At 36.4% G+C, this 13,082-nt stretch overlaps 1 protein-coding gene across 1 annotated transcript in view; it reads left to right on the top strand.

The window, feature by feature from the left end:
- The window catches only part of LOC126969542 (inactive rhomboid protein 1), a 201,059-nt gene that overhangs the window by 138,335 nt on the left and 49,642 nt on the right, over window positions 1-13,082 (top strand). The window contains exon 3 of the mRNA XM_050815036.1: window positions 8,135-8,306. Within this exon, the coding sequence (XP_050670993.1) occupies window positions 8,136-8,306 (171 nt within the window). The 5' untranslated portion in view covers window position 8,135. The remainder of the gene's footprint in view (window positions 1-8,134; window positions 8,307-13,082) is intronic.

A 13,082-nucleotide genomic window follows, 5' to 3' on the forward strand; every position in this document is an offset into this window, starting at 1 on the left:
CTGCTTTCATAGATGGCTGTTCATAGATACTATATTATTAATGAAAATAAATATTATGTCATCATTTTATTTTAAACCAGCAACCGTTAAAAGTTGGAGATCATCGGTACATTGAATATTGAGTCAAATCAATTTTTAAATTTTAAATGACGGTAAATCTACGAAATCTTTGGAAGCATTCCTAGATTTACCGTTACAAACATACAAATAAAAGTAATTTATTCTTTGTAAGAAGCTGTTAGTTTGACAGACATATAACACACAGAAGTTGACCTCTCACCTCTCTCTTTATATTCTGAGACTTAATATTTCCGTTACGGGTAGGTATGCTTCGAGATCATGTTCAGTTGCTATAACAAGCTTTTTATTGACTTTTTATTTACTTGGGAGGCTCCTTTGTACATTATGCCAGCTTGATTATGGGTAACTCAACGGCGCCTATTTCTGCCGTAAGCAGTAATATAAGGATTATTGTATTTCGGTCTCGAGGGCGCCGTAGCTAGTGAAATTACTGAGCAAATGAGACTTAACATCTTATGTCTCAAGGTAACAAGTGCAATTGCAGAGCCGCTCAGAATTTTGGGTTTTTCAAGAATCCTGAGCAGCGTTGCATTGTAATGAGCAGGGTGTATCAATAACCATCAGCTGAACATCCTGCTCGTCTCGTCCCTTATTGTCATTAGAAAATATGAATTCTTCAGTTCTAGAAAAAATTTCTTGCGTGTTGTGAACTTCTTTTGTGATGCAAAAAATGTATGATATATTATGTATAAGTCAACCACCGTACCTCGCTTCTCTTCCTTTGCGCATAAAAACATCGATATGACTTTTAACAGTTACAGCATTCCGGCAAATTTCAAGCTAAAGATGGATAATTTTTAGCCTGATGCTAAGTTAGTGTATAAAATGAATCACCGGCTAGATAAACATGATTTGTTGCTATCGTTAGTACCTTAAAACTCTTCAGCGTTTAATTTGCTTGAGTTAAAAGTTGAACAGCTAAATGTCAGCGTAAATCAAAGAAGCTGAATTTTAATTAGTCATAATTAAAGATTTTATCAAGGGCCATTCTTTCAAAAATTTTTACAGTTCTTGACACAATCTTTACGAGTAGTATTTGTGATTGTGTATAGAAAAATAGTTTGATCGTTGTACCCCTGCTGAGGAAATCTAGACGTTACGTCTGGGTGTTTGTGATATTTGATTAATGTATTCAGCGAAACTTTTTATTAATGAAGTACGGATTGATCGTCACCTTAGTTGTGAATCTCTCTTGTATTTGAAATTAACAGTAATTCCGATAGATGATTGTAATGACTAATGAAATGAGAAAATTATTTAATCTTTCACGATGTATCTTTTTTTTTGAAAATAAGAGACGAGACGGGCATTACGTTTAGCTGATGGTAATTGATATCCTACCCCCCTAGCTTGCCCTACTCATTACAATGCAGTGCCGCTCAGGATTCTTGAGAAGCCCAAAAATTCTGAGCGGTACTACAATTGCGCGTTACCTTGAGACATAAGATGCAAAGTCTCATTTGCCCAGTAATTTCACTAACTACGGCGCCCTTCAGACCGAAATTCAGTAATCTTTACACATAACTGCTTCATGACAGAAAAAGGCACCGTTCTGGTACCCATGATCGTGCCGGCTTCCTGTGCATGTTATTTCGTATTATTACATAAACGCAGACAATGCTCTATAAATATTGGAAAACGTAGTTAAAGTTTACTTTCCTGGCTATAAAAACATTCTTATGCTGGTTTTGATAAATGCCTCCGTGCTATCTGAAAGAAGCAGATTGCGCTGGCACGTTTAGAAATGAATCGTCCGAACGTGCGACTTGAGTTTGATAATAAACCCAGTTTAACTACAATTTATGGCTATTTAAGCCTTTGTTCTCCTCCACTTTATATGATTAAAATAATATTTTCGTTTACTTTGTCATCGGAGACTTATGATGCATATCTATATATATATAATTCTTCTATACGTGTGTTGACAGTGAACTCCTCCTAAACGGCTTGATTTGAATGATTATTTCTGTGTGTGTTCAAGGGCATTCGAGGATGGCTTAGATTCACAATTGAACTACCTCCTAAATGGCTGGACCGATTTTGATAATTTTATAAGAGTGTTCCAGTGAATTTGAGATTGATTTAGATTATCAATACAGTCGAAATATAATTTTTCTACGTATGTTAGTGACCTCCTCCTACAGGACAACGTCTGTCGGGTTCGCTAGTATAGGTATATAATCATAATATTATATCAATAACACAATGACTACATTTTACGGATATTGCAAATTTCGAGTTTGTTGATAATGATGCATTTATTACCTCATTATTCTGAAGAGCTATTTGACAAATTCAAATACTACCTTCACTATCCAGAGTCATATTTCAACGTCCATATACGGTGCAAACCTCCTTGTATTTGTCTCCATGAACAAAATGATCAAGTTTTTTGAACCAAGATCTCTTTTCATTGTAAATGTAAGTTATAGTTTGACATGAAACAAATGATAGGAGGGTACCTGCTCTACCAGAGCCGGAGAATCCCTCCTCGAGCATTCTCGCTCGGGCTGCCCCTCGTATTCTGGGGAGGGCACAGTACCGCGCATGTCAAAGGACAAACAGGGCAGCAACACCACCTGCATACCTGGGACCTGTCTACTTTCTGGCTGCGCGTAGATTTAGAGGTCCGCGTCCACATCTATGCGTGTCTTTACAGGTCCCATAATGGTAACGCAGAAACCGATCATCTCATGCTGCGTTCAAGCGGCAATTAACGACGTGCTTGCACAGATACCCTCAGCTGAAATCGTAGTCTTGGGTGACGCAGACCACCAGAGCTCCTGAGTTGACGCCGGTGCTAACGCGTTTATTCCGGCACTCTTATTCAAAAGGCGTAGTCCCTGACTCATGGAAGTCAGCCCTTGTCCATCCGATCCAAAAAAAAAGGAGACAGTTCGGATCCGGCAAACTACACGCCTATTGCTATTACTTCCCTGCTCTCCAAAATTATGGAGAGGATAATTAACCGACAGCTCTTGGTATACCTAGAGGGTCACCACTTGATCAACGACCGACAGTACGGATTTCGCCATGGTCGGTCGGCAGGTGATCTTCTGGTATACCTAACACATAGATGGGCGGCGGCTATTGAAAGCAAGGGGGAAGGCCTGAAAATTAGCCTGGATATAGCGAAGGCCTTCGATCGTGTATGGCATAAGGCACTCCTCTCAAAACTTCCATCATTTAGGCTTCCCGAGAGCTCATGCAAGTGGACCTCCAGCTTCCTCACTGGGCGCAGAATACAAGTCGTTGTCGACGTTCTGTCGACACCTTCGCACGACACGCCACAAGTCATTTCATCCCCACCATCTGGCTGTGTGGCGGTTCTGCACAGTGCAGTTTTCAAGGAGATTTCTTCCACTAGAAGAAATTCCATTAGAATGCTGTGGAATGAGCTTCCTTGTGCGGTGTTTCCGGGACGATACGACATGGGTACCTTCAAAATAAGCGCGGCCACCTTCCTTAAAGGCCGGCACCGCTCCTGTGATTCCTCAGTTGTTGCAAGAGATTGTTGGCGGCGGTGATCACTTAACACCTAGTATGCAAACAAGAGACTTACTTTGCAAAATAAAATAAAGTTGATAATCATCCTAACCGTTCCCTCACAATACATATATATGAATAATATAATGAATGTTAGAAAAAATATTACTGAATTCAAGAAAAATGTGATTTGAATTCATTCGATCCAAGAAGAAAGAATATACCTACCGTACATGCCGTTTAATAAGGCTCCATTTTAGGTATTGATATTAAATTTAACAATAAAATACCAGACAGTGTGCTAGGCTTGTTTTGGTAGGCCCCCTAAGATGAACTGACGATCTGGTCAAGATCGCCGGAATACGTTGGATTAGGGCAGCGCAGGACCGATCGTCGTGGAAATCTTTGGGGGAGGCCTTTGAAATTCAAGAAATATATTAAATCTTATTTGACAAAGAAGGCTTACTTTAGTATAGTAGATTGTAGTGAGGATAATGATGCATGCTTCTTCACTGGTGCTCTGCAGGCCACCTAAATTTGTATAATATTATATTAAGTACGCTAAGTTGAAATATGATTTCAAAGATGGGCTGGAAGTATCTTATCAATTCTTCCCCCAAAGACCCTTTACGAACTGATGTAGATTTATGGCGTTTATCAGGTGTTGTTGCAATGTGTAATGCTATTGTCAATCCCTATGGTAAAAAAATTTTGTATTCTATACATACGTATGTAAAACTAACTAAGTTTAGTTTGACTAAAACTGCGTAGTTTTAGTCAAAGATGAGACTTTTTCAACCAAAGGCCTTATGGCCTAATTTCGAATCAATTGCAAGATTGAAATAATAATGCTTGTTGGTATTTCTACAGTTGAAACAGAGGTGGTAGTAACTTACCATGAAGCGACCTGCGAGTCCATTTATATTATTTTTCCATAAAAACGAATACCCTAAGTGGCATTTTTTGGCCATTACGATATTGGAACAATACTGTTTTATCAATACCGTAATGGAGTATTTTACATCGTGGCTTAACGTTGAAACTGCCGCGTGCTTTATGTGAATACGTACATTATTCGATATTTTCTTTGAGGGTTTTTTTTATGAAAATAAGGGAAGAAGACGAGCAGGACGTTTAGTGGATTTGAATTGACACGCGCTGCCCATTCCAATGCAGCCCGCTCAGGGTGGCTGTAAAACCCAAAAATTCGGAGCGGCACTACAACTGCGCTCGTCACATTATCTCACTTACCTAGTAATTTCACTAGCTACGGCACTCTTCAGACTGAAACACCGTAATGCTTACACATTACTGCTTCACAGCAGAAATAGGCGCCGTATTACTTACATCTGCGACGTAATAATTTTAAATCCTCGGATATTCATATTATTGATCGCAATATTTGCCATTTTTCAGTTCAGACGTACAAAATAATACTCGTAAATATGAAATCGCTTCAAGAAGTCTGCGAATATCTCAGAAACTTACTTAACTACAGAAATTAACTTTTGGAAGAAGCTAAACTATATGTAATAAACAAACACTTTTCACTTTACCAAACAATATCTTTTATTCACAAATAAAATTTGAAAAGCAAAATTTTATGAGCGATGCGGGACTCGAATCCACAACCTCCGACGTTCCGTGCCAGTGCTCTAATCAACTAAGCTAACCGTACGAGTGATGTATCGTTATAAAATCTTGTATGCTTTGTTCAACTCTCAGGTTGTGGCTTCATCTACAGCATCTATCGCCGCAAGTCGTGGGTTCGAGTCACGCATCGTTCAATAAAATTTTCTTTTTCAAATTTTATTTGTGTATTAATCCTAGAAGTGAGGGTTATGACTTTAAGAACATAACAAATATCTTTGATTGTTTAGCTATAAATATGTTATTATATATACTACTAACCTCCTATACAAAATTTGGGACGTATTCAAAAGTTACAAGTTTATTTCAATTTGACACTCTTTTTCACGTTTCGCGTTCAAACTTTTCAATTAAGGGTACTCAAGTTATATTTTGGCGCAATATTTTTCGCTTTGATGTCCAAACATGTAAGCACATAAGGCTCTTAGATAACAAAGTTTGTTAACGCTTTTAATGCAACGTGAGTTTGGAGTACATATATACGTGTTTATCAAAAGTTTCCTGCTTGTATTTTTCGTTGAGCGTTAGAACGGAAATCCAAAGTTATGTCAGGATTTCGTCGTCAACTTTCCGTAATTAGCCTGTCCGTCACCAAACATTTGACAAATTCTCAGTAAGTTGTTAAATGCAAACTTTTTTATTGGTGCACGTAACTCAGCAATATTTTGACGAAGGTCACAGATAAAGTTTAATAAGAGAATTTAATGTTTTTCATTTATATTAAATTACTTTGATAACTTTCTAATAAAAACATTAACATTGAGTTAACTGGAAAAAGCTATACATGTACCAAACAAAACAGAGCTTAAAATTACAGTACTTCTATTCAGTTCTAGCTGTGCCAATCTCGTCATGCTTATTTGGCAATCTACAGAACGTTTTGGTGATAAGTTCATCTATGTCATGAAGAATTGATATACCTAGTCTTTCCATAAATAATAAATAACACATAAATATTAAATAAATTAAAATAGAAAAAGCTTATTTGAAGTGATCTCCATATAGTAATAGAAGCACTCACTCTTTCCATGGGAAAATTCTTCACTGCCATTCGTACGGATTGTTTTAGGGACTCCAAATTATCATGGCGTTTAGATTAAGCCGTACCCTCTAAAACTGACCATAAATCATAATCCAGCAGATTAAGATCAGGACTAGACGACGGCCAGTCTTCAGCTCTGATTAAGTCGGAAACGTTCGTTTCCAACTAAGACTGCGACGACTGAGCTTCATGACCCGGCGCCGAGTCTTGCTGGAAGGACAATTCTTGATTATTGAAGATGGTGTTGTGGGCTACGCTACCTTCTCAAGAATGGTAGCTTGATACACTTGTGCCGATGTTTTGATACCTTTTTCACAAAAGTATGGCTCAGTCACTCCTTCATATCTAATACCCCCACCAAACCATCACTGCAAATCGGATAGTGCCCATGTCGCACTCTGTCGACTAATTGGGAAGCTTCCTTAGAGCTTTGAGCATAAATACTCTCATTTTTGTTTGTTAAAATGTTGTTCAATTGTAAAAAAAATCTCATCCTTTTTCAACAACCAAACCAACTTTTTCTGTAACCTTCCTTTGCGTACCGCTTCAGAAGCTGTTTAGATTTTACCACCCTATACTCTTTTAAATTATCAGGTAAGAAATGACCGGTACGTCTCTTATAGGCTGCAAGTCCTAAGTCATCTTTTAAAATACGCGACATGGTTCTAGGTGCTATCTTCATCTCCCGAGATAAAATATTTTGCTTTCGGACCGGGTTTCTTCGAATTCTTTCCTTTACTGCTTTGACCACCTTTTTCGTACGAACATTACGTTGATGGCCAGATCTTATTTTGTCACAAATAGAGGAGGTCTCATTGTACTTATTAATAGCCCGGTACAGAAATATTTTACAATTACCAAGCGTATGGAGAGTTTTAAAAATTGCATTTGGCTCCATACCTACTTTGTGCAATGCAATCACAGTGATTCGGTTCTCTTTATCACCCCACTCCATTTCAATATCGCAAAATATTGTACAATGTATTGGCGCCAAAATGAGAAAACTCTGATTGTTGTCTATGATTGTTTATCATATAAAAATGACAGATTCCAAATTCAAATGTAAATTTTTAATTGTAAGATTATTTATGGCCAGCCTAAGTATGAGAGTTTTCTCTACTGTAAATGAATTTGGAAATTGAGTTTGACATATTGAAATGCTGATTGAGGATCGATTGACGGATTATAAATAACTTGATTCTTAAGAATCTGAAATTAAGAGATTGAATCTTATTATTTGTATTATAGTATTTTTTTTACTAAATCTTAGCCAAGTAGTTAGTGTGTGATATTAAGTTAAAATTAAAAAGTGATTTAAATTATGATTAATATTTAGTATATTTTAGTTAATAATTATTTCCTTGGAGTCATCTCCTTTAGTAGAATAAAAAAAGAGTGTGTGTACTTATGTGTGCACGAAAGAAGTTATACTTCTTTGGCCTAACGAAGCAAAAATCCTTATAATTATGTATTCCTCGTGCTATTCTACGTTTGTAGAAAGAACAATATTGTAAAAACCTTTCAAAGATGGCTTTGACAATTAATTATTAAATAACGAATACGGCTGTACGGGCTTGAACCCTTTGCCTAACCTAATAATGGACGAAGAATTAAAAAAAAACGAATGTCGCAAGCATCAGAAAATTTTAGGAAACAACTTCACTCTGTTACTATTGTGTTACTGTAATGCACGCGTATCTTAACATTTCACTCTCATCATTTTTTCATAATGCGCCTAAAGAAGTGTAACTTCAGAAAATCTAGCTATAAGTTCACATTAAAACGTGGTTTCTAATTATTTATTATTGTGGTACAGTTGGTGTTCTTTTCACTATATTTGTTGAGTTGAGCATGATCTTTTTATTTTTGCTCCAGTATGTATGGTGCTTCTGGCGCGGCCCCCAGGGAAGCCCGGGGGCGAAGTCGCGAGCGACCCGACGTTCTACCGGCGCCGGCGTCGCTCGAAGCCCCACCTCCCTTGCAAAGCATACCTGGGAAGGATAGCGTGGCAAGACTCACACTTACTGGACTCTCTTATGTTGTTACGGTAAGAAATACTCACCATGTTTACTTCTAAAATACTTTTTTTTATGAAAATAAGGAACGAGACGAGCAGGACGTTCTGATGGTAACTGATAGGCCTTGCCCATTACAATGCAGTGCCGCTCAGGATTATTGAAAAACATAAAAATTCTGAGTGGCACTACAAGTGCGCTCGTCATCTTGAGCATAAGTTGTCAAGTCGCATTTGCCCAGTAATTTCACTAGCTACGGCGCCCTTCAGCTCAAAACACAGTAACGCTTACACATGACTGCTTCACTGCCGACATCCTGCAAAAGGAGCATCCCTCTGTTTAGTTCTAAAATACTTATTCTGATTTGGTTATACAAGCTACTATTATTAACCTAGGTGTCCGTTTTATAACATTTTACTGCCGACAAAAGTAAAATTAGAAGGTTGGTAGAAGAGTAGACCAGTCATCCCAAACAGCATTTTTTCATGAGCATGACGCATGCCATATCTCAGGCAAATGAACGACCCTTCCCAAGACGTTGCCACAAGTATTGATATTTTGATAGCCTACCATGACAATAAATGTTTCTTCTCGCGTCTCATGTATACTATTTCCATGACTTAATGTCACATAATATTATGTATTCTTGTTATATCATCAGAATTCGGTGTGTAAGTCATACTTTCAAAGTCTTTCACAAGGTTTATTTGTTTTTGCTAGAACTTGTACCTACCTATTAATACGGACGAGTAAAAAAAGAAGGACTCCGCCCCATGATATTAACAAGTGAAGCACCTTTATGCTAGTGTGAGTGCGGTTACTGGGGATACCAGTTACACAATTATTTCTCCCTTAAATAATCATATATGGCCACAAATACTTTTATAGTATTGTTATTACACTTTTTCACAACGCACGATGGCATTTTAAAAATATTTTATTGCGACGCAAACTGATCTGTCACAGACAATGGCAAATCTGCAATGGCAGCCGATCGGCTTGTATTAGTGTAAGTGTGTGCGTGTGGCTATGTATTCACAAGTTTACCGGCTTGTTTTGGTGCTTCACTGTTATGTAAGGTGACACGGAGTCCTTCTTTTTTACTCGTCCTTGCCTATTGATAGTGAATAGACTTCGTATCCTCCTACAATATATCAGTGATACTAACTATGCATACATTGGTTAATCTGACCGGCAAACCGTAATGTTTACAGGTGGCTTAGTTAGCTCTTAACCTAGATGCACAGGTCAACTATTTAAAAGTTGTCTTAATAAACCGTTCTGGGATGAGATATAAATATAGATCGTTTGTGATCTAATTAAATTTTGACGTGGTCGGTTTTTGCTACCATGGTTTCAGCTTTTTGTGTGATTAGTATGTAGATTAATTATAATACAGTAAAATTTCTTAAATTTGTTTGAAAATTTATTGTAATTTAAAAAAAACATTGTGGATTCACCGCAATTATCTATTCTCGTTTCTTGTAATTCAGTTATGGCAAATTATAGTGCAGACGATTCCTTGTAGATAGAGAAATACCATAGACAACAGACGCATTGTCATCTGAGAGGCGAATCTAATGACAGTTGTCTCTTTCGCCTCTTAATAATATAACTAAATTGTCACCGAGCATCAAAGTGCGCACGCAAATCACAAAATACGCATAATATAATCACATAATAAGTGTTTGATACTTGATATTGATACTTCATCAGTGATCTACGATCTAATCGCATCGAATTAAGTTCTCGGTGTAACGCAACGTATAAATACTTTTCCTACACACGCCGAGAGTTAGTAACACGCATCTTAGCACCAGGAGTTCCTAGAGAATTTGCGGGGCCCCCCCGGCTGCAGACTATTAGTAATTATTTAAACTATTTACCATTTATAACCTGTTTGAAAAAGGTGGTAATAAACTTATTGCCATACTTACTTTTTGATGAATATTTTCGGCTTCATCATTTTACAAATGATTTTAATTATAATGCAAAATTACTCAAATATTAATTAAAATAAAACCCCAGGCAAAGAATATATAACAGTACAAGTACGGAAGGCTCACTCTGCAATTCCAATTGAAAGAAATCGGAATTGTTGCGGCTAGAACTGTATATAATGGGACAGTTAAATTAAGTATGTAACTGCAAGTTAAATTTTAAGTGAGTATCCCGGCGAGTCCAACGCCTTCAGAGCACTGTTGGAGCTGCCACGTTTTTGTAGCGCGCCAGATATGTTTGCACACGCAGAGGTCGATAGCTTTAGCGTCGTTCTACGTAAAAAGGCGGCTTGTCTACTCCGCCGAATACGAGGCAGTAACCGAAGGGTAGGCCTTCGGTTACTGCCAACTTACCAACTTTTAATTAGCGATGCGATTTCGATGCAGTTCAGTATCAGTACCTAAACTGAATCGCTAAAATTCATACCATGAAGTGCCTTTTACTGAATGGCGTTTGGATCGCTTATGAAGAATGAACGTAATAAATTTGTCTGTGGTCCGCGGTGTGAGAGAGAGATTGTCGCTCTTACTCGAACTACATGCGTTGAGTTTCGAAACCTAAAATGATATGATTTTAGCGGTTCTTTTTCGTAGAAAATAGTAAAAATACATATTAAAATTGTGCTTTATAGAATCAAATAATAATAATAATAATAATAATCATTTATTTCAGGCATAACCCATAGAAAATACAAATTAAAATCAAAATTACAATTAAATTAAAACTAAATCGAATTAACTAACCATGCAAAAAAAATAAATTAAATAAATTACAAATTACTTACTTATATTAAATATCTTATTTTCTAATAATAATCCATTAAGCTCTTTTTTGTACTTATTAAGTAATCTATCTATCTATATTGAAGTTTTTCGATTTTATTTTGAACTGGCTTCATGAAACTGAGTTTTAACATCTTACAATCTTTACTTTTTTATTAAGTAAGTCATCCAAAAAACCATTCTTCTATTATAAATTATGTATTTTTATAAAAGACAAAACTATGCTTTTAGTTAAAATCGCAGTCGCGTATATTGCGCACGTATTCATGATGCGTGTTTATCTTAAACCCAGAGAAATTTAAAATAATGTTTGGAAATTTCAAAATATTTCTTAAATTTTTAAATAGATTTCATATAATTATCTTTACATGTCATATTATATTGACATTTCATATAATTAAGGAAGCTCAGATTTAAATAACATTTTCGCTTGAAATTGTTTTTCGCATTTAGCATTCGCGTTGCTTGCTACCAGAGCGAGCCATCGCTGGGTCTCCAGTGAACTCCTACCATCCAGTGAGCTGATTTTTTTATATATAAAAATAAGGGACGAGACGAGCAGGACGTTCAGCTGATAGTAATTGATACGCCCTGCCCATTACAATGCAGTGCCGCTCAGGATTCTAGAAAAACCCCAAAAATCGTCTCGTCGCCTTAAGACATAAGATGTTAAGTCTCATTTGCCCAGTAATTTCACTAGCTACGGCGACCTTCAGACCAAAACACAGTAATGCTTACATATTTACTGCTTCACGGCAGAAATAGATGCCGTTGTGGTACCCATAATCTAGCCGGCATTCTGTGCAAAGGAGCCTCCCACTGTTTATTACTAGCTGACATAAAAACAGAATAAAATACACTGTAGATAAAAAATGAAAGGTAGCCAAAAACAGAATAATTTCCGATTGCTACGTTCGATAGCAACAACCTCGAACAATCGTTAAGAGTTATCTATTTGTTTTAAAAATACCCGCTGGAGCTGAGACGTCGATAGTTTGAAAACAATGAACTCGTTCGATGATATCCGATGAGAATTGAAACCACAGAACTATATCTAACTTTCTTTGTAATGGTGTGCTGTTATACAAACGTATTGAATTTTATTTGATAATAATTTGTGTTTAAAATCGTTGATATTTCGTTATCTATATATATATATATATATATATATATATATAATGAAAATGGTCTTTGTTTGAGGCTCTTTCATGCCTAAACCACTGTCTCTTTCATGCCTAAACCACTGGTGGACTAAACCAGATGGTATCGACATGAAACTACCACTATTCAATGCGAAATTTATCTTAGATGGTTTATGGCTACTAATTTTTTTATTGTTTAATTTATTTCCTTTTAAAATTCGCACAGCGAAGCGGGCGGGAACGGCTACGTATATAGATCAAAAATGGAAATTTAAGTGTAAATTTTCAACGTTTTTATGTTGCTGATAGTTACGATTAAAATTTTGGGAATAATAGAAAAATAATAGAAAGATAAATATAATCAAACTGCGGGTTGGTGTATGAGCGTCTTAATGTGTCCGTCAGAAACAGAAAATCGTCTTTATTTATACTCCTTATGTCTGTAGTACCTTGAAATTGTTAAAAAATTAAGATACTAATACAAGCCAGTAACAAAATACTTTAACAAGCCTAATATCTCAGCGTTGGCTTTGAAATTATGGGGTTTTTGCAGCTGGTGGGCATATAATATCACGGGATATAGTCAGAAGAGTTTTATTTATTTCACACACACATAGCAACTATCATTACAGGTATTACCTAATGCGACAGTTACAAACAAACAAGAATAACAAACAAAGCAAACAACAAACAAATCAAACTAAAACTAATCATAAAATCAAAAATTACATTACAAATAATATATCACACCAGAAATAGAAAAAACTTAAACATACTACTATTTACCATAACATACTACATATAACAATACCCTTGTGAGATCACTCCACGTACACTCAAAAATGTCCACTTTGTTGTGGAGTTCATTTATATGGCGAAGGGC

The sequence above is a fragment of the Leptidea sinapis genome, chromosome 18, assembly GCF_905404315.1.
Source record: "Leptidea sinapis chromosome 18, ilLepSina1.1, whole genome shotgun sequence".
Lineage (NCBI taxonomy): Eukaryota > Metazoa > Arthropoda > Insecta > Lepidoptera > Pieridae > Leptidea > Leptidea sinapis.